The sequence below is a fragment of the Cyprinus carpio genome, chromosome A15, assembly GCF_018340385.1.
Source record: "Cyprinus carpio isolate SPL01 chromosome A15, ASM1834038v1, whole genome shotgun sequence".
Taxonomy (NCBI): domain Eukaryota; kingdom Metazoa; phylum Chordata; class Actinopteri; order Cypriniformes; family Cyprinidae; genus Cyprinus; species Cyprinus carpio.
The window spans coordinates 27,637,604-27,661,227 of NC_056586.1; the positions used below are offsets into that span (position 1 = coordinate 27,637,604).

General features: G+C 35.7%; 1 protein-coding gene and 1 long non-coding RNA gene across 2 annotated transcripts; both read right to left on the minus strand.

Annotated features, from left to right (window-relative positions):
- Positions 1 to 388: 388 nt before the first annotated feature.
- LOC122147754 lies at positions 389 to 2,496 on the minus strand. Its single transcript, XR_006161824.1, has 3 exons — positions 1,968 to 2,496; positions 1,355 to 1,370; positions 389 to 1,229 (listed from the first exon to the last, which is right to left on the minus strand). It is a non-coding gene; the product is annotated as an uncharacterized LOC122147754 (long non-coding RNA).
- A 488-nt stretch (positions 2,497 to 2,984) lies between these two features.
- LOC109067551 (Schwann cell myelin protein-like) lies at positions 2,985 to 23,566 on the minus strand. Its single transcript, XM_042771765.1, has 13 exons — positions 23,412 to 23,566; positions 23,010 to 23,028; positions 15,401 to 15,465; positions 15,067 to 15,118; positions 7,951 to 8,328; positions 7,161 to 7,448; positions 6,779 to 7,060; positions 4,841 to 4,873; positions 4,362 to 4,700; positions 3,936 to 4,232; positions 3,688 to 3,799; positions 3,136 to 3,183; positions 2,985 to 3,030 (listed from the first exon to the last, which is right to left on the minus strand). Exons 3-13 carry the CDS (start codon positions 15,443 to 15,445, stop codon positions 2,985 to 2,987), a joined length of 1,920 nt encoding a protein of 639 aa, XP_042627699.1. The 5' UTR covers positions 15,446 to 15,465; positions 23,010 to 23,028; positions 23,412 to 23,566.
- Positions 23,567 to 23,624: the final 58 nt, after the last annotated feature.

The following is a 23,624-nucleotide window of genomic DNA, read 5'->3' on the forward strand; positions in this document are numbered from 1 at the left end:
GGAAAAGGTGGATACTGCAGCTTTCCAGAGTAATTTATTCTCTCTCTCTTTCTCTCTCACCCCCTTCAGTCTTCTTCTTAAGCACTTTAACACACTTGCATACTTTAACATCCTTTAGTTTTTCAGTTTTACCTTTTCAGTAGTCCTCTGTAGAGGATTGGGGAAATAACCTGTTACCAAGAAGGGAAAAGTAAATTAAAAAAAAAGTTTTTTTTTTTTTTTTTTATATATATGAAGGTCAGCCCATTTGTTGGTGTGAGGCCCATACCCAGCAAAATGAAAGATGTCTCCTTGGTCTTATTTAGTGCCAGAGTTCATCACAATGCACTTGTTTCATGACACCACACTCAAATAAAGTATTTACTGAAAGGAAAGACACAATCTGTGACTGACAAGAGAGGTCTTTATAATATACAAGTGGTAAATTTAAAAACAAAGTACAAAACTTTAGTTTCTCATGTTTCATTTGTTCCTGATACCCATTTGTTGTCATTCCTGATTATGTTGCACACCTGTTTCTAGTTTTGTTCTCATTAGCCATTTTACTTTTTGCCCTCGGTCTGCTTAGTTCAGTGTATGGTGTTGTTTGATAAATAAAGTGAAAGAGTTGCATTTAGATCAGCTTCTATTCCTCCTGCCTAACCAGTCAAGACAGTAACACTGCTAATCATTCATTCTGTTGTGCCTGATTGGGGTTATACTCGTTTCCTTTAACAATCATTGTTACAAAGATTATTATTTCTAAAAACATTTGGTTTCATCACAATCTGTTCATGCAGATTGCTGTCAATACTGGTAACAGTGTAAGAATTTTATACAAAGGTGCAAATTTGTTTTCCAACAACAATGCTACATTACTGCATATTTTACAAACTTAATGTAAAATATGCAGTATGATACTGATAAGGATAATGAAATTGATAAATAAACTGATAAATGGATATAACTTTTATATTTATAGTTATGTTTTCACACAAATATGCTGCAAAGTGTTGATAAATGGCAGAGTAGAAAAGACACAACAACATTAATAAAATCAGTCAATACCAGTTACAGACTAAAAAAATAGTGATTTCATTTGAAAGCATACAATCTGATTAATATTATTTTAAGCATTTAAAACACACACACAAAAACACACACACACTTTGTGTTGTTCATTATCATCAGATATTTCCATATATGTTGAGATCTTCCATGTTGGAGTAAACAGCCTCATGATCATAACCCTTAATATAATATATATATATAAAAAAAAACAGAGTTCAGTCAATAACATATTTTGGGGCAGCTTTTGAAACCATAGAAATCATTTCCAATTGAATAATGGTAGAAATAAAAAAAAATTACTCACTGAGGATTTTGGCTCACTGAGGTGCATGGTGAAAAAGAATAAAAAACAAAACATAAATTTATGCATTAGTAATCATTTCAAATGTTAAGTTAAAGTTATCAGGAAGAAACTAAAGTATTATTTTCATCAGAAACTGAATAAGTATCATTCTGCTGTGTAACATGCTGTGTAATGATTTTAGGCCTTAAAGGGGTCATGAATTGAGAAATCAATTCACATCAGAGGTCATTGTGATATAAAAACATCCTGTAAGTTTCAGAACTCAAAAGTTCCTCATTAGTGCAGAATCCATTTCTTCATGTTATAAGTACAGTAGCATGAGCATCAGAAGTAGATCAGGGCATCAGTTTACTGTTGGAGATTTGCAGCGCCGCATCCAGTGTACACAGAATCATGATTGTAATTGGTTCTGTCTCTAGTTGTGCTGAACTAGAACTTGCATCCAGGTTCAAAAACAGGACAGCACTCCTAAATTACTTCTAAGTTTACTTCTAAGTGATGCAAAAATCTTGCTAACATTATAAGTGGCCCTCAGAGAACATTATAATATGTAGAAGAAAAAATGCAGTTCATGACCCTTTTAAGAAACATAAACGTGGTTCAATGCACTGACCTCTTTGGTGATGGCATATTAGGTTTGGAGAAAGGCTTGTTTTCTGACACCGTACAAATGTTGTTTGTTCTGTGAAGAGAGTTTCATTAGTGAGTGGGGGATAGACGCTAAAAAATTGTGATGCTGTGAGGAATTGTTTTTAACATGTTTAAATACATTCTCTGTTCAGTGTGCAAATACAATTGTAGAACATCTGACAAATGATTTCCTCTCAAAGTGTCAACATTGTGATGCTAACAAAATGATGGCCTGAGTGGCTGAAGTGTAATGTTATTAATTAAGTTATTATTGAAATAATTTTCATAGTTAAGTAAATGTACCACACAATCAATAACTGAATCAATATTCACCTGTAAATTTTATTAATGTTAATTATCAGTCATGTATAGAAACTACTTTCTTATTGAAATTCTTTTTGTTATTATTTTATTTTATTTTATTTTATTTTATTTTATTTTATTTTATTTTATTTTATTTTCATAAAATACTGTCCTGTAATCTATTCTCAGCTTTGCAATGGTTCTGGGTGATTAGTGTCAACAAAAAAAAAAAAGTTAAAAAGTTAAAAAATATATTTTTTTAAAGATTTTAATAATGAAACACATGAAATTAATACAAAAATGTAACAGTGTATTACCTCCAGACACTCTGTCTGATGTCTGTCTGACGTTAAAATAGTTTGACTACTAATGTAATACAAATTATAATTATAATTATATGTATAATTATATTTTCTACCTGCCTTTGTTCACACCTCATCGGTCTTTGAGTGACATCTCCAGTGTCCCTGTAGATCATGGCACTAGTTAGTTCATTAGAAATAAATAACAACACTTACACCTCATCGGTCTTTGAGTGAGAATGTCTGACAGAAGAGCAGTTTGGACTAACAGAGGAAAAAATAAATACAGACACTAACTTTAATGAATTTCTATGTTTTACTTGCCATTCTTGAACGACTGGGAGAGAAATGTTAAATTTAGTCTCAGGAACAAATACAAAGATAAAAATATAAGTTTAGTAAAGAAAACCCCACCTTGATAATCTGTTCCAAACTGACCTCCTACATCAGAGAAGAGGGTTAAAATTGCTAGTGTATTATAAATCCAAAGGTTTTAACAATAATTAATAAGTGAAAATTGACAAATTCATGTCATACTGCACATACCTCCGTTCAGATTGCGATTGTGATCCTTGCATATCTGGATGAAGCTGTCTGCAATCAGTAATAACGGTGTAAAAGTGAGATACAGTTTTACTTTGGAGTCCTTGCTGTTACATTAGAATGGTTGAGAACGGTACTGTCTCAGCATCTTTGAACCAAAGTTGGGGATGATCTGATAAAGTATCTAAGATGAGTTCAAAAAAGTATGTCTTTGACAAAATTTAAGTTACAAGCAGAAATCAGTGCAACCTTGACTTTTTGGTGGCTCTAGATGGTTTGACTTAAGCACCATTTGGACAAGATTTAGTTTACAAGGGTAGATTGTAGATGCAGTAATTTTACCACTGGATTTCTGTTATATTAATGGCCAATTCACACAGGATAAAAAAATCTCTTACTACCAGAAGTGGGAGGGGTGACTTCATTTACTCTATGCACCGCCGTCACCTCCCTGTCATCATGTGAATTCCACATTGCTTCCTGTGTGTGCTACGTTGCTTAATTTAAATACAGACATTCTGAAGTATAAGCCCCCCCCCAAAAAAAAAATCATACCTGTGTCGCATTTTATATACGAAGACTCCAGCAAGTACACAAATGAGAATGAACACAAGTGTGGGAGCAATGATACTAGACCCAATAGTCTCCAATCGAAGCCCCTGAACTCCTATAATAAAATTATTGTTAAAAGGATTAACAGTCACATCATGAAATACAGTTTCTATTTGACCAATCGTATCAAAAAATGGACCAAAGCATCTAACATGCACAAGGCAATCCCATTAACATCAGTCTGTACTTACTTCTAATATTCAGGAAGGCAGTGTTTTCCTGTGTTCTACCGCCCCAAAAGTTGGCAGTGCAGACAATTTCATCTTTCTCTTCATATCCAGTTGGAATATAGGTCACAGCGGACACTGTTTCCCAGACGCCTCCACCCATGTGACTGTGGCTGATAGATTCTTGGGATGTTGGGACGCTCCAGGTGATTTGGGGAGGGTGAGAGGAGCATGTGTGGTTGACTGAGCATTTGATGGCAATGGGTGTCCTGGGCTCGATGTCTTCAGGGAGTGATGACATCACAGGTTTGTCGGGAGATGCTTTATAATAAAAAATACAAAGACATTATATTAGTTTTGGAATGTGATGCATGAAATACAGTTGTTGTAAAGGTTGTAGTTATGTTTTCAGAAGTATGTAAACCTAAATGATTGGTTATATTTCCTCACCCTGCATTATAATGAACACACAGCTGTTGTAGAAGCTGTATTTCTCATTTCCTTTTTCTGCCCGGAAGCAGAACGATCCGTTGTCATTAGTTTGCACATTATCCATCTCCACAGTACAGTTCTGTTCATCTGGGTTTCCGAGGAGTCTTGTGCGGCCTTTGAAGTTGTCCAAGACATCAACTGGGTCGGTGTGGAACATGTAGCCACCTCCTTCAGTGACCCAAAGAACCCGAAGACGAGCGACATATTTTTCCATCTTGAAACTGCACGGTATTACCACACATGAACGAGGCAACGCAGTGATCTTGGGTATCACGTCAGCCACGTACTGGAAATGAGCTAAAATGATACATCATATAATGGATTAATCAATATTATTACAGAACTGAAGGTATTGTTGCTTATTATCAAAAGGTCTATGAGTACAGGACAATAATATAAATATGAGAGTATGGTGTCAGGGGGAAAAACCCACATACTTTCATTCAGGATCTGGACTGGTTTATTGTACTCTGTGAGAGAATCAGTAGAAAACAATAAGTAACAATTAGGTTTCTGAGGCTGTTTTATTTATGGTTTTGGCGCAAATGAAATGTCATAATAGTGTCATGTCAATGTCAATTTTATTTATATAGCACTATTAAGCACAACATAGGCTGATCAATGTGCTGCACAATGAAAAAAAAAGAAAACAGAGAAAAAGACATAAGACGATAGAGAATAATTACTAAAAATAGTGCAATAAAAAATTCCTCATTAATAATACGCTAAATCAAATGCATTTAAAGACAGTTAGCGACGATGCAGATCTAATACTTAAGGGTAGAGCATTCCACAGTCTGGTGGCAACTACTAAGAAAGCGCGGTCATCCCTGCACTTTAGCTTTGACTTTGTGATACATAATCTCTGGGTGGATGACCGGAGAGACAAGACTGGACAATGCTCAGTCAATAAATCAATAAATAAATCAATAAACCAGTGCAGCGAGCGTAAAACCGGTGTAATGGCTAACCCCAAAGTACAACGAGTTAAAGTAGTCCAATCTAGATGTAATAAAAGCATGAATTACTTTTTCAAAATTTTTACTAGACAGAATAGGTTTTATTTTCGCTAGTAGTCAAAGCTGAAAGAAGCAGGATTTGACCACTGTATTTATCTGTTTGTCAAATTTCAAGGCATCATTCACCAAGATTTAATATTGGTGAACTAAGAGAATCCAACAGACCAAACAAAATTATTTCAGTTTTACTCTCATTGAAATTAATAAAATTTAAAGACAGCCAAGCTTTCACATCAGACAGGCAAGTCATAAGTGCTTCCATACCACTTTGTTTTAAGGGCAGATAGATTTGAGTGTCATCTGCAAAGCAATGGAACGACAAACCATGCTTCCTAAAAATAGTCATATTTAAACCTTAGAAAACATACTTTACACAAGTACATGAACACAGTTAACAGACATCAATCCTCAAGAGTTTCCTTCAAATGTCTGTGCCATTAAACCAGATGTGTTATCGTTTAGGTAAGCTGCTACAAACATATTGACTTAAAAGTCCATTTATTTCACACAGCGGATATATTTGCAATGACCCCAGGCAGCTTTTTCTGGCAAGCAAGACCAACTCCTATTTATTTGAATAGGAAAATACTGAAATCTCAAAAAGCATATTTCACTTCAGTCAAGCTAATTGACTACAAAATCAATTTTGCCTAGCTTGCTGTTTTCACATTATTTTCTGGACAAATTCGACTCACAATCCAGAATACAAAAAAGAAAGACAAAAAAAAAGAAAGAAGATCAAGCAGAATTTAGCATGCAGATATTAAAATACAGAATGGTTTGAACATAAGACAACGACAGATTTGTACATTTCTTCAGTGTCACGGGTTGGATGAAGAAATGAAGCAAGGACTCAAATGTAGGAAGAATTGGCTTTTTTGATAATAAAAACTAAATAAAAACCAACAAAAACTACTCCTAGGGGGAAACCAGGCAGGCCAGGGGCAAGGCCAAGAGCAGAGCCGAGCCGAGCCGAGCCGAGCTGAGCCATGGGTACTCGTACATCAGTCAAGAATTAACAAACCAGCACAGGACAGCAAACACAAGGAGAATAAATAGAGAGACAAACGAGGAGGGTAATGAGAGAGACACAGGTGGAACCACTGAAACAATAATGAGGTAACAAGATGGGCGGGGTCAGACAATAGACAGGAGAGCACATGGCACCAACAAACACACAACAATCCATGTGCTCACACAAAAGACAGTGTCCTCTGGTGGCCATCTAGGGCACACCAGCTGAAGACTGTGACATTTAGTTCTTTATATCTTTATAAAAATAAATATGGAAGCCAGTATAATTAGAAAACACAGAGAGATCACACACATAATAAGTGATGCTAACAAATTACTCACGTTGTACACGTAAAACAACAAAAGCTGAAATGTCTCCTCCAGAAAATTTTGCAGTGCAAATCAATTTCTTCCCATGATCTTCTTTTGCACCCAGAAAGGTTATGTGGGAATAGCTGATCTGGTTTTTTTTGTTCCCCTTTGTGACCTGCATGTTCCCATAGTTCCATGTGATGGTTGGATTCTCGTTCTGGCAGGAATGGTAGACGTTACAAGTGAAGCTCTTTGCGACACCCTCTGTGACATCTGCCAGTTCAGGCTCAATCGTTATTTTATGATGAACACCTGAAATTGAACTGAAATCTCGTAATAGGTCCAACTGTTGCATTTAAAGTGAATTTATAACTAACATAACATAAAGCAGTTCATATTTGTGTTTACTCACATTTTGACCTTTTGACCTCTGTAGCTGTCGCTTTTATACCACCATAATGTGTTACTGAACATGTAATAGTCAAGCTTTCTGCCCTTATGACACCTGTGCGTGTCAGAGTGATTTTCAACAGGCCATCTTTAATAGATTCATCCTTGATTTTGTCAGATCCTGCTATCCCGTTCAGAGTGATTGTTGGTTTGCTGTATGGACACGTGTGGAAAGTTGAACATTCTACTGTGATGGCGTCACCCATTTTCTCACCTCCATACATACTGATGCTGGGCTGCTGTGGACTTGCTATAATTTACAGAAACATTAGTACATTATATCATTTTAAAAAAGTGGCCCCAACAAGTATTTGGACACTCACAAATATCTGAATTTCACTGCATTAGATACAAGACTGATCGGCATTTGCCAGAAAAAAAAATTAAAAAAAAATTGGCTAGACATTTTCTCAGAACTAACTTCCCTTTTCTTAGACCCTTAATGTTTTTTTCCTTTTTTTTACCAGCTAGTCTTGAGGTCATTTTTTTTCTTGATGTATCAAATTAGTTCCTCTATTAATCAGCATATGAACGAGTTTTATAAAAACTAACTTCCCTTTTCTTAGACACGTTTTGACCAACTAGTTTTGAGGTACTTTTTAGTTTTGATTTTAATTTGTTTTTTTTTTTGATGTTTTGAAAAGATGTAAACTTGGAAGAAGCATTTTCTTATGCCCATTGTTACTGACCACACAATATTTCTCTACAGTCACAGATTTTACTGTGTAAGTATTCCAATAATATTTACATACCATCAACAAGAACTGTAGCGGTGACATCATAAAATGCGTAGGTGCGCCATCCAACATTATCAGGGTCAATCCATGCATATATTTTCTCTCCACTGTGGGACTGTTCCAGTCTGGTAATCAGCAGACTGCAATCACCTGATTTTCTATATAATTGAGTTTTGCCTTTGAATTTGTCAATGACATCGTTTGCATGCAAAGGATCGTAAACTAAAGGATATCCTCTAGAGACCCACTGATACCACACAACTCTACGTGGGTCTTTGGGTGGGTATGATGTGTAGCTGAAAGAACATGGTATGACCAGACAGGAACCTCTGAGACCATGAATTTCCTTTGGCATTCTCACTTCCCATCCCAAAGCATCATACAGCAGAACACCTGTGAGACAAAAGTTGAAGAACATTAATGGCTGTGTGGTAGATTAATGAAACTTCGAAAGATAGATATTTTCTTTATTGTTTTCAATCAATATATTTTCTGCTTTCAATCACAAATGTACTTCATAGAAATCCATTATCTGCTGTAAAGTGATTTGACTGGCAGATGTTTTTCATGCAAACCTACTTTAAATTACGTGTTGTTTTTGTGTGCGTTTTGCTAGGTTTTTGATGTGGACTTGTTGTATCATATCGCTTCATACATACATAGGGTGAGGACCTCTTTAAAAACTTTACAATGGCATAAATGCACCATGTCTCTATCTGTAATTATTATAGGCTATGAATGAATAGATTAGAAACATCCATGGACACAAACTCATCATGGGTGAAAAAGGTGATATCCCTTAATGCACAGCCCTATTTTTGACATCGGGTTGTTAGATATTCCATTCCGTCCGTTGCTAGTTATCACTGTCAATCATAGCAATGATTCATGGCACAATTAAGCAGATTCACTCGCAATATTTTTTACATTCACATTTGTCATTCCTGAAACAGTATACGTGGACGTTTGGCCCCTAGACAAACAAAACTTTTCTTCAAACTGTGAATTAAGTAGGTAGAGAAACTGAGCAGGCACTTCCCTTATAGTGCAAATGGCCGAGCTCACTCACATCAAAACTCCTGATATCATCAATAACTACAAAGTGTATGCTTTCTTTTTGTCTCGTTATAATAGGAAGATCTGTGAGCGTGTATAACTCCGTAAACTTGCGAAAATCAAAAATGATTCCAAATTTCCTCCAGTAAATAGCTCTGATTGGCCAGTGCTTTCAACAGAGATGCCTGTGATTGGTTACAATACTCAACGCTGCAAAAACACATTGTAAATAGAAACTTTTTGTTTTATCATTTAAAACTAGAGCATGCACACAAAAACACAAAGAGAGTTTGAAAGCCATTTATTTTGAGCGGGTACAGAATAGGTTGTTTGCACATGACATCAATGCTGTGGCACGGAATTCAGCTGGAGGGCAGGAAGTGATAGTAGAAACTTAAAATGGCTATATTTTGCGTTGTTTATGGATGCTCAAACCGGTCAAACCGAGAAACCACAATGAGCTTTTATAGTTAACGAAAATTTGTTGTTCATAAGGGAAGAAATTATGGGGATAATCCTTGTGTGTGCAAATGGTCTATAAATAGATAATCCAGGACTGCCAACTCTCACGCATTCAGCACGAGACAGTCACAATTCACTCAATACTAAACACCTCATGTAGACATGATGGAAATAAGATATTATATGTGCAGTTTAGAGAGCTTCATTGATTAAAATGAACATTGTGAGATAAATTGAAGTGAGTGACAGCTTTTTAGTGATTATTTGGAAGCGCTATTTGCTCGCTTTCTAAGCTATATTCACTACAGAATTTGAATAAAAGTTTTGTTCTATGTGCTGCTAACAGGACCAATGGCCACATACCCTGTACATGCAACAATGTTTCAGGAGTGATATATCCCACATCCCATAAAAATGCAGGATTCACTTAGCTTGTTGGCAATCAGGGTTAGTTGCTTAGCCTATATCAACTGTCTTGTTGGCAGGTAAGTATTTCAGTTTAGTTGAAAAATCGCTCTTCTTCATAACACAAGGATCACGCCCAACATATGTTGTGATTTTCTGTTAATAGACCCTTTCTGTGCCGATGTCACAATTACGTCATAGGTGCAGGCAAAAAACAAAGGAATAACTGGAGGTGGCCAATACAAACCAGCATAGAGTTGGCTACATTTGGAGCTTAAAATATCATCATTGAGTGTCAGAATCGAAGGAGTACAGGCTCCAATTTGAAATTTTATCATATATCTGCTGCCATTGCCAGACAAAAAAACAAACAAAAACACGACGACAGCTGTAATAAAATGAGCAGACTGGACAGAAATGATCATCACAAATGCTTGTGTTTGCAGCGCACACTTAATATCAGTTAAGGTTAAATAAACTGTTGTCTTTTATGGATTATGGTTTGGTTACAAGTCTAAAGATTTCTCATGCATCCCCACCTAATCAGAAATTGGGGAACTAGTTAACTAATGACCTGCAGCTAAACATAAAGGAAGCCTCGTCTTGCTTTCTACAATTGTCATAAGTGCAATTGTAGAGAGAGGGAACAGTGAAGGCCCATGTTTTAAAATTGTCCTGTCTAGGACTGCACGATTATTCGAATGTGATTGTCATGCACATCTTGACAGTAAAGCCGGTTCTGTAATCAGTAGTAATTAAACTCCACCATGTGCTTTCAGATGGACCAGCATTTACTACACAGAGATGTAGTTCACTGACAAGCTATGCAAAATCACGTTCATAATCGCAGATGATTTAATTGCGTGATTATGAAATTGAAGGTAGCCTATCATTCTGCGATTATGAAAGCTGTTTGTGTAGCTTGTCAGTGAACTATGGCTCTGTGTAGTAAATGCTGTTCAATCTGAAAGCACGTGAAAATACTAGGGGTGACCCCAAATAGTCAACGATTTGATGCTTCGGTAAGAGGAGCCTGATTCGACTACCAATCTCACATTCGAATATTCGAGGTGTTGTGATCATGCCATGTTGGCTATATGGGGGTCCTAAATTGTCTGATTTCACATAGAACTACTGGTTTTCTCCCAAAGTTAACATACAGCCTATTAAGATAATGCTGTAAATAAGAATCTGAAAAGAAAGAAGCTGTAAATAAATATTTTAACGTGCGTGAATAAATCCAACCACCTCTATAGATTTTAGTTTCTATAGTCCGTGACTGACAGAAAAGCATCTTGGTGCATGGATTTCAATCTTTAACAAGACTCAAATTGACACAAGCAGAGTGAAAGACTGGATTTTTTCGATCAGGTAGGGTACAAGTGGTTTCAAAACATTTCAGCCGGTAATATTGTTTATCTCGTATAAGATCCATTTGGTTGAGTTGCACTGCAGTACAGCGCTTCATTAGTACGATGATTATCTCTTAAGAGCACAGCTCGAGCAGGACAAACAACAATGCATAACATTAATAACTATGACTGGGTCAGCCATATACATAACATTGAGAACAATATTATAATAAAATGCTCTGAATTTTTAGAGTTTAGTTGCCGTGTTTCTGCACTTTGTTGCGTAAAGAAAGTGTCCACAAAAGAAGTTTATTCAGAGCTGTGCAGACACATTCACGTGCATTCGGGGCATTTTGTCCAGATAGCCTATAAGTCATAATATTAACATTATGTTATTTAAATAACGAAGCGTATTCTGTAAGAGATAAATGATGAGTTACATCTCATTGATTAAAAACCTGCTATCATATGCTTTATTCTACTGGTCATCTTCAGCGTGCGCAGCTCCAAAAAAAAAAATAAAAAATAATAATAATAAAAATGCAGAACAATAATAACTACTGTCATATACATAACGTTATAATGAGAGCACTATTACAAAAAAAATGTTGTGAATTCTTAGGGTTTCGCTGACGTTTAATGTTAACTATCTTTTAATCAAAACATTTATTTACCCAGTTTGTATCTGCGATGTGTCCGTTACACATTTCCCCTGTGTTAACGTCAATTATGACTCTCGAATGTCTCACTTGACTCTTAGTAATGTATTTTGCCCCACCACCAAACATATGATTTGACTATCAGTCGACTATCGAAAAGATTCGAAAATTCCAATTCTACTATGAAAATCCTTAGTCTGGGACACCCCAATACCACATTTAATAACATTAATTTGCTCCAAACTCACTTCATAACGTCAGTCGAGTGTTTGAAGTAAATTCTTCTGTGAGATGATGTGGCTTCTATACACAGAATAAGGCACACAACATATTTCATAGAATTCTAGACAGTGATAAAGGCTATGTTGATTAGCATTGCATTATTTTATACTTTATTATAATAAACATTATAATAAGACAAACTCAGATAACCATATTGTCATAGTCATGTGTTTATTAGTCACTTTGAATCAATGACAGCAGTGAAATCTTCTGTTTATTCAGCAAGCATTGAAGGAATTTCCTGATTTCTTCTGTCAACACACTCTCAACAGGTAAATGATTTCATTCTTTAATTTGAACAAAAATTTAACATTAAATTGGAACTGGTTTCTGAACAAACATTTTTTTTGGTCATATGTAAGTGTTAGCAGCTCTGTTCAGCTGAGGATACTTCTCTCCTCTTCTCAACTAAGTAGACATTGAATTTATAATACATATTGTTTCTTAACTAAGTTGTTTTTTTGTTTATAATAAGATAAGTTTTAGTAACAGAGACATTGAATTTATAATACATATTGTTAGTTTTTTTTTAATTTAACACTAGAACTCTCTATTCTATTTATATTCTATCTAGTTGTTTTCTTTTAAATTATTAAAAATAATAATAATTGGCCCCTATAACACTTGCTCTGTCTATTCTATTTCTTTTCTTTCTACTTTTTATTCTGTTTATTTATAAAAAATAAATAAAAAAAACCCTGCTATTGTCATGCCCTGGACTCACTGTGTTGTATTTTTCCTCCCCATGTGTGCCGTGTACCCTTTTAATTAGTCATTCCTAGTACCTGCGTTTTCCCAATCATCCTGTGTTTATAAGCCCTAGTCCATTTAGTTCATGTTTGTTAGAGATTATACGTCTAGCCGTGTGTGTCCTGTGCTCTTGTTGGCCCTGTGTATTCCCTTGAAGGTTGGATTAAAGTATTATTGTTTTGGTTTCCTCGTTCCTCGCTCCTCGCTACACATAGTGTGACAGCTATGTTTACTGCGTTAGACTAACCAGTCACAGCACTTATATATTGTTGCTCTTTTGTCATGTTGATTGCTTTTATTACCCTCATTTGTAAGTCGCTTTGGATAGAAGTGTCTGCTAAATGATTAAACGTAAATATAATGTAATTATTAATTGGGTTTATGTGTCACTTTTTTCTTTTAAGATTGTGAAGGGCTCACATTCTGTCCATTTTTGGTTTTGGCCTTATAGACATTATTGTTTTTACATTAACAAATGGACATGTCTAAACTCAATTGTGTATTTCAGATGCATCACGTCCTACAACCTCATCCTCTGCAGAGAGAAACTGCCACTCAATCAAACCAAAAGGATGCACTTAAAGGCATTATAGATGATTGTGAAGATATTTCACTGGAATTTAGTCTTCATCACATCTATTTTTGTGTGTGTGTGTGTTTTACTACTTTATGTATTTATTCATGTTCATTGTCAACTGTTTTTAAGAGCACTGACATTTTTGTTACAATTTTACGTCAATAAAATATACCTAATTTACACAATATGCTGATGCTGCTGTTATTGTTGTTTTAATGTAAATCCCCCCTCCCCCTGATTTTCCCCCTGAATTACTGATTTTTTTTCGACTTCAGCCATCCAAATACACAGACAGTCAACACACTCTCAACAGGTAAATGATTTCTTTCTTAAAGGGGTCATATGATGCATTTTCAATTTTTCCTTTCTCTTTGGAGTGTTACAAGCTCTTGGTGCATAATGAAGATCTGTAAAGTTGCAAAGAGATATTCTTTATCAAATTTAAGACTCTGCCACGCCCCCCTAAAACTGCTCATTCAAACATGCCCCCACATGTCTGCATCACTATGTGGAAATATTTGCATTATGCCGCCCAAATGTTCATGCAGAGAAAGAAGGCGTGGTTTCAGTAACCGCAGTTAGTGTTGAAGTAGCCATTTCAGGGAGATGCTGTGTGTATTTAGGCAAAAGCAAAAGCACTTTATTTGCCCTTCCGAAAGTAGATGCATTTAGGAATCTTTAAGATTACTTAGAACAGCAACATTTTATCAATGACCCTTTCATGAACCTAGGAGAGGAGGTAATTCTGACTTTGCTACGAACTATCTGGCACTTCTGAATCAGCTAATGTAAGTATGTTTTGTTAATAGTTTAAGTATTTGCTATTGACTGTTCAAATGCGGAGTTTTGTGTGTGTGTGTGTGTGTGTGTGTGTGTGTGTGTGTGTGTGTGTGTGTGTGTGTGTGTGTGTGTGTGTGTGTGTGTGTGTGTGTGTGTGTGTGTGGGCACGCGCGTGTGTGTGAGAGAGAGAGACAGGGTCACACAGTGGAGTCACCTGTCAGCTGTCTTAACTAATATTAATGATATAAATATACTAATATACTAATAATAATGAAAATAAACTATCATTAAAAAGGTTATTTATTGCACCATTAAGGTTCTTTATAGCACTTTCAAAACATGGTTCTTTATGGAACCCTATAAAAAGGGTTCTATTTAGCACCAAAAAAAGGGTTCTGCTATTGTTACAAGCTGAAGAACTCTTTTCTGGTACTGTCTAGTTTTTCTTAAGAGTGTACAGTGTTATTATGTTAAATCGAAATTATGTTGGCTAAGAATTCCTTTGCTGATCTCACATAAATACGGAATTATTTTACCAACCAACTGCAGCAAGGCTCTAAAAATGCATCACCTTAAATTTAGCCACATACTTAGTCTGCCAGTTGTACAACACAGTAAAATGACAAAGAAGAAGCACAAGAAAAGACAACGGAAATTTTCAGAAATAAAGGTGCTGAAATACCTGACCTCTGAGGTTAGAAAATGTTTACAAATATTTTAAAATATCTACAGTGACATTTTTTTCATACTGTATACCCTTGTCAGCTGCATTTATTATATGAAGAAGTGAGGAAAACATATGCTATACCTTGTAAAAGCAGATGAAGTAGCAGAGGTCCCATCATGTTCCCAGGTTTGCCCTGAGGTGAAATCAAAAATAACTGTTGTTTTGCATGTAAAATTTCAATTTCAAAATAAACCGAAGACAGAAATATCACTCAAGAGACATTGTCTGGTGAACATCCTAAATGTTTTTTTTAAATGTTTGAATGCTATCAATGAGTTTTGACCACCAAATCAAGAAAACAGGATGCTAAAATTGATGGAAATTGAAATCTTAAGTCTTTTGTTTTATCCTACGTTATTCAAAAATCACAAATGTTACATCAAATGTAATATATTCTTATCCTTTTTATTCATACCTTCTTGGCAGTCTCACTTGCAAATAAGTCAACTGGATGAAACATCTATTGCAAAATGTGGAAAACTAAGCAAAAGACAAGAGCAAAAGTGAGAAAAGATATTAAGTGTGACCAATAGAAGTAACAGAGAATAGAGAAGTTTTTTTTTTTTTTTCTTTTTTTTTCATCTGAGGCTGAGGTGTTAGAATTGCTGCTGAAAAAAAATTGCTCATGACAGAAGCTTATATTACTTGCATATTACAAGACAGGCATTTGACGATGACATACAAGGTTAGATTAAAGCCTCGTTTCCTGACACTGCACAACATCATTTCAACATTGAATATGCATTTCATTAGAGTAATGAATACAACAATAAATGGAAATTGATGCTCTTTTATGGTCCACCCAACAGCCTCAATGAAGGTATCCAATGGTGGATGAAGTTTTCCTGCAAGTTTGGTCTAATCGGACTAGGGCTGAGTGATAATCAATATATTGAAATCGCAGTAAAAACTGTCAATAACAATTAGAAACTTTGGAAATTTTTACTCTATATGAAAATTTTAGCATGGTGATGGACATGACAATGTTAATGTATTTGGTCTTGGTGGAATAGATCTGCTACGCTGCTGCTGCTGAATTGCTAGTGTTTCTGGGCTAATGGAGCCCAGATAAATTAACTAGTTGCTTAACAATGTGAACCTAGGTGCTATACCCTTAGGTTTATTTAACTAATGAGCTAAATAACTATGTGTGTCTGAGCCAATAGCTCAAACTTACCTAGGTAGAAATGCGCACTCCGTGTCATTAACAAACAGGAATCACGTTCCTCCTCTTCGTTCATATGAAATAACCCCCAGCAACCACCTGACCACCTTAAATTTTTCATTCAAGAGATGTATTTTTTTAACGTTCATCAACATTACTACAATGGAAATACTTAACTTTATTTTGATAATTTAAAATATTTAGATTGCATATTAAGAACGCAATGTTTGCACTGTATGAACACATCATTCCTAAAGGCATGGCTCCTTCCAAGATGGTCTTGAGCAGGACACTACAGTGACTTTATTTAAATTCAGTCGTCTGCTTTTATATTAATTGTGTCTGAATTAACGTAGAAAAGCTGTGCATGCTGCTGCTGAGAAAAATCTCAATGACTGAATGCCTATGCAAGCTGCTGCTACTGCACAAGAGACTGAACTGCTGAGAGATTCATACATTAGGCACAAGTAGCTAGGCGCATGCCTATTTTACCCTAACATGGTGTCTACACCAGATGCGAGAGGCACAACATGACAAAGTCAATAGACCCATTACGATAGGTAAAGCTGTCCACAATGTATGCAGTGATACGGCCAATGCAACTAAACTTCTGCTACTATATTAATCACTAACATTTCAATACTGAGTTGAGTGGATGCACTTGCTGTTAATGATATTCACAATGTTGTAGTAGTAATTTACTGTGTGAGCTGTTGCGATGTTGTAATATCAGGATTTACGAAGCAAAATCAAGCCATGTTGAATAAGCATGTAACAAATGCCTGTTGCACTTTAAAGAGTTAACTTTACTCTCCATGATTTATCACTAAAATTTCATGCAACTTAATTGCTTTCTGCTGCCGCTGATAGCAAAAACAATAATATGACTTGCTATGCATGTTGCTACTAATATTATTTCTAACCTTGCATCTGAATTTGCTGTGCATGCTATAAAATTTGCAACATTGCGATCTGAATAGCTATGCATACTGCCTGCTGCACACATAAGTACTTAGAATTGCTACTGCCCCTTTACAAGTAACCAAAACCACCTAATTAATGCTTATTTCGCTTTGAAGAGTTCTATAAATCCTGTTGAATTGAATAGCTAAGTAAGAAAATGCCTAATTCAGTTTAAAGCTCACTACCATCCAAGCGTTATCTTATCACTGAAATTTCATGCAAATAAATGTACTTTCTGTTGCCACTTTCTATAGCAACAATGATAATTGGATTGCCATGCAGACTGATGCTAATATTTATAACATTGCATCTGAATTCATTATGTGTGCTGCTGCTATTAAAAATCACTAAACTAGCGATCTGAATAGCTATGCATACTGCTGCTACAGCTGCACAAATGTACTTAGAATTGCTATAAGCGTCTTTATTAACAAGCAAACACAATCAAAAATTTTTTTGCTTTGAATGGTTCCCAAAATCTACTGTAAGCCCTGTTAAATAGCAAGGAAATAAAATGCCTATTTCACTAAAGAATTACTTACCCCATGCGTTATCACAGAATTTTCAAGCAACTAAAGTACTCTCTGTTGGCACTGCTATATTATCAACACTGTGACTTCCTGCTGCTAATATTATTTCTAACATTGCATATGAATTTGCTGCTGCTGTTAAATTCGCTACATGCAATCTGAAGACTATGCGTACTGCTGCTACAGCTGCACAAAGATACTTAAAATTGCTAAGCCCCTTTTAAATAAATGAAATGCAAGTGATGCCTGTTCGCTTGAAAAGCTCACATACCATCCGTTTTTAGTTGCTTTGCATAAAAGTGTCTGCAAAATGAATAAATGCTGCAAGAGTTTCATGACTAAACTATATATTTTCTTGGTCTTATCAAGCTTTCAAAATCATCACACCAACACACTTGTTTTATGACACCTCAGTCAAATATAGTATTTCGTGACAAGATCACCACCATTTGTGACTGACAAAAAAGTCAGCAGCTATGAACTTGCTCTCATCACTACAGTAAGCTTTGGACCAGTTTTCCTCTCTCCACACAACATGCTCCTCAGCAAAGGTGAGTCTAGCCTTTTAATTTTTTTCTGCTGATGAGAAGCTTGGTTACTGCAGAGAGCGCTTTCAGTCCGAGACAGATCCATACCCTGTTCAGCACTGAACTGGCAAGCAATTCCAGTTGCAGTTAGAAATGTCTCATTTAAGTTTTCTATACTGTGCTTCGGAATACAATTAATTTATTAAATATGCTTCAACAACTACCCTTACTCCTGTTAGGATAACTTCAAAAATGGTAATACTTTCTGTTTTTATGACACCTGTGCATGTCAGAGTGATTTTTCACAGGCCATCTTTAAAATGCTCATTGTCCATTTCATTAGATCCTGCTATAACGTTCAGAATGATGTCTGGTTTGCTGTATGGACACGTGTGGAAAGCTGAACATACTACTGTGGTAGTCTCACCTGTCTTTTCACCTCCATAAATACTGATACTGGGCAACTGTGGACTTGCTACAAATAGCAGAAATGTCACAATTAGGCAACACACTTTCACAAGTAGATAGGAAGTCAAGCAGATTTGAAGAACAAAGTATTTATGTACCATCAACTAGATATGCTTATGTGCTCTTTCCAACAATTTCAGGGTCAATCCATGCATATATTTTTTCTCCACTGTGGGATGGTCCCACGTTTTTGATCAGCAGACTGCAATCCCAACTTGAGTTTCCATATAAATAAGTATTTCCTCTTAATTGCTCAATGACATAATTTGGATACATGGATCATAAACTAAAGGATAACCGTAAGAGACCCACTGATACCACACAACTGTACGTGGGTCTTTGGGTGGGTATGATGTGTAGCTGAAAGAATGTCTCGGTTATGTACGTAACCCTCGTTCCCTGATGGAGGGAACGGAGACATTATGTCGAACGACATATGGGGTCTCACTTGGGAGGCCAATCATCTCTGAGTTTAAGAGAAAACGCCAATATAAATTGGTTAGTGGATTTCACATACCTGAGCCACTCCCCGTGCCTACGGGTATAAATAGGCGACAGGTGCATCCACTCTTCAGGTTTTATGCTGAGGAGCCGAGAACGTGTCCCAGCAACAGGCAAGGTTGTGGCATGGGGACATAATGTCTCCATTCCCTCCATCAGGGAACGAGGGTTATGTACGCAACCGAGACGTTCCCTATCTGTCGGTCGCTATGAGTTATGTTGAACGACATATGGGGTCCTATGGAAAACGCCACAACCTGAACACCATCACAACCCTGTGGCACTGCAATTGTTGACAAGCTGTGGTGTGTCACAAAAGCTACGCTTAAGGTGGTAACCTTCACAAAGCGCCAGCGCAAATTCACTGACCTTGGTACCAAAGGGGACCAAAAGGGTGAGTACATCACTGCTGGAGAAGGCCATGCTGCTGTTCCGTCCACAAAAAGTTTTTGGAAGGGATTTCAACCTTCAGTGAAAGATTGCTTCAAATCTTTCCTGTTTGTTCTTTCAGCCTGGCAGAACGATGGGGAAGTGAGCCTTAGGAAGAGGTCGCCACGGAGACCACATCCTACCCGTAGGGAGGTGACATGTGGCGATATTGATATGGACTGACCCAGGGGGCAGAACTACATATAGAATGGGTCTCTGAAGCAGGTCCTACCTTAGAGTAGGGATGGAACAGCTGCCAGAAGAGACTGACAGAGCAGGTCTGTCAAGGGAAGACAAGAGGGAAACCTTACCATGGAAGAATACACATATGGGATTACCCGTAGGGAATCAAGCCATATGGACACCTAGCCTAGTACAGGGGCTGACCGGGACTCCGAGCATGCTAACACCAGAACTGGGCCTGGCGCCAGACTGCTCCGCCAAGTCTGACCACCGAGGGTGCTGGAGGATGATCGACCAGGGTACGCCAACCGGGGAACTCTACTGGGAGAAGAAAGGCACTCGCATCCCTGTGTTGGGGGAATGGCGCAGCAAGCGTGACACCGAGCCAGTCCTTCCTGCCAATTATGTGTTACCCAACACACGGGAAGAAACTGGCTCTACACGAAGGTTGTAAACCTCGCAAAGGTGTTAGGTGTCGCCCAGCCATAATAGTAAGTACATGTAACGTGTAATAAAGACACCTTAAAATAAAGTGTTACCAAATGTAAATGTCAAAGAAAACTGACTGTACTTTGAAAAATTAAATAAAGTAACAAACGTCCTGTCATTCTCCCGATTGCTGTCTTAAGAATGGAAATGTTCGTTTAGGGAGAAACACTGGTGTACCAATTAAATTGCATTTTTTGTACTTTCTGCCTATCCTTGTTTTTTTTTTTTCTTCTTCTTCTTTTTCCAGCTAGTCTCTGTAACAATCAGAAACTATCATACAGAGAAGTGAATGTGGCTTCAAAATAACTATTACTCATGTCTTTTGCTTAAATTTAATAGAATATATATATATATATATATATATATATATATATATATATATATATATATATATATATATATATATATATATATATATATATTATATATATCTATATATTTTTTTTTTTTTTTTTTTTTTTTTTTTTACCATTCTTAGTTCCCTGCTCAAACAATGGATTGTGTAAGAATGTAGAACACACAAGTTTACAAAATCAGCCGACATTAGCAATGGGAAGATAAATTAATTATGAAAGGTTTATTCCTGGTGGACAGAGTAGGCTACACAAACCCCGTACTGCGGTTGAAGTAGAGAAAGACCAATAAAATATTATTCCAGTAAGAAAGGTTTCTAATGCGACAAAAATAAGATAGACTTTAAATGGATTAGAGCTCAGTCTGACACTATTATGAATTAAGTACAATTGTACTTAATTGTATAGTTGAGCCAACCAGAGTATGTATGGGGTGGAGTGACACACTGAGCCACGCCCCAGGTGCAGACTGGTGTACTTGCTGTGAGCTCCTATGATTTAAATTTTATTTCAAAAGGATAGTCACATCTCTCACAGATCATGAAGTACAGTTTCTGAACAACAGTTTGATCTTTTATATTCAAATCATCTTTGAGAGACAAATGTCTTTGAGACACAAAAATTACTGTGAATAGTTAAGCCACAAGCTTCATGTTTGTTACTTTATTTTAAAATGATGGTAGAACAAGCATAATTTATGCAATGCATTTCACAAAAACAAAGCAAAACAAAAAAGTGATTTTACAGAATAATGTGTGAAGCATAAAAGCATGTTATAGTCGACTCAAACTACTGACTCAAAAAAGACTGCTTATGCATTTACAATTCTAAAAGGAAACACTTCATAATATCATAATAGCATATAAATTATTTGTTTTTATTATCTTTCTTTTATAAAACTGTAATGTTGATAAAGTGGACAGAATGGAGAAATTATGTTATTTGGACTCAAACCATCATCCATCTGTCAGAGCACTTGCATTGCCCTGATGATGTCATGTTTCCCTAACTAATTTGATCCAGAAATATAAGTTTTTTTTTTTTTTTTTTTTTTTTTTTTTTTTAACAATATATTAGTGACCTAGTGTTTAATATTTTTTTTTATTTGTGTTTCAGACTAGAAGCAGATACCAGGCTCAAAGAAAGCCTGGTCTTGCCTATGACACAAGCAGGACAATGCCCTTAACAAATGGACAAGGCAGTGTGTGGGTACCTTAATCTACTCCAAACAGACCTTCTAAATCAAAATGAGGAACAGAAAAATGTAAATAATGCAGTTTGAAATTTAATCATAGCTTTCTTTCAACAGATGAATATGTGTGACAACCACCACCTACAACTGCACAGATAAGTATTCATTTATACAACCACAAGCTGTAGCGAAACATTTAAAAATTAATTATAAATAAACATTGTGTTAGTAGCTTATGAACACACTGAAGATTCTTGTTTCCAAATGAGGGACAAAGTATTTACAAAAAAAATCAATACTGTGTTCATAAAACAGTTAAACACAAGAATATTCCACTGATTCTTCAGACATGAGTTTTCAAATGTCAAATGTAAAAATTAATACAATATTTTATCAAAAAGATATACATTACCACTCAATCACCTAAAATTATTTTGTTGTTATGATATGAATTACCTACGAAAATACAAAATATCAGATCAGGACTATATCAGCAAATATTCAACATTAAATGACTCTGGGGCAAAAAATAAAATAAAAATAAAATAAATAAATATAGATAGTTACATACCTAGTTTTTAGGCAATTTTGGGACTTTATTGCTGCACTTAGCATTCTGCATTCTTAAGTAATTAAATTAATTTATTTCATTTGACAAAGAAATGTATGTAAAACTTGAAAATAATGTAATTTGGAAAAGTAAATTTAGTAACAAAGGTTGTTTCATACTTTCTGGCCATTTTACCAAAACATTATTTGATTTTGAGTTTGACTGATTAAGTGCTCAAGATTGATTGATTGATTGATTGATTTTTATGTATTGTATTTTTTATTTTTATTTATTTTTTTTGCAATCAAGCTGTTTAGTGGTTGAGCCATAAAAGTATGTTAAAGTCATTAAAAATACATTGGTTGGTTAATTTCAGAAACCTTTTTTTTTTTTTTTTTTGGTTTTGTGCTTAAACGATTTTGAACAGGGTTAACAGGATGAGGAAATTCTGCAATCTGGACATGTCCTCCACCTGTCAGAGAACATGCACAGCCCGGATATAACGTTTTCATCAGAGATTTCCATATAGGTTGGTGAAATCAGCATCATAATCATAACCCTTAAAGGAACATTTAAGATATGCAGAAGTCAGTGAATAGCATATAAATCACAGAAACTGAGCATGTTTGCCATGCTGTAAGTAAATACATGTAAATGTAAATAAAAATACTCACATGGTAGGATTTTGGCTCACTGAAGTGCATGGGGAAAATAAGAATTTAAAAATTGCATGTTTGCATTTATCATAACAACTGTTAAGCCATATACATTTAATAGACTATTCATAGACCTGTATCTGCCAGCACATACAGTGTTTATGTATTATAATGCATGAAGATATTGATATTACAGTAACTGTGTTCCTTTGGTACATTTATAATTACCAAATTGCAGCTTAAAGAAAACCTATAATTGTTTTTTCTGTTATAAAGATTAGTGTTAAAGTGGAAGGAATCCTGAAGTGGCACTGACTTTTAATTTGACACTCTGTTCATATAGATTTTATTCAATATTATTTTGCGGTGTAATGTGAATACTGACAGATTCATACTGTATGTGGTTGAAATGCACTGTACCTCTTTGGTGACGGCATATGAGATTTGGAGAAAGGCTTGTTTCCTGCCACTGTACATGTGTTGTTTGCCCTGTGAAGAGAGAAGGTTCATCAGTGATGCCACTTTGGGAAAATACTTTGTCATTTCTGTTTAATATACAATGACAACCATTAATCTTTAAAAACTGTATAGTGTAATATATAACTGATATTATTTTTTTTTTTTATTAAGGAA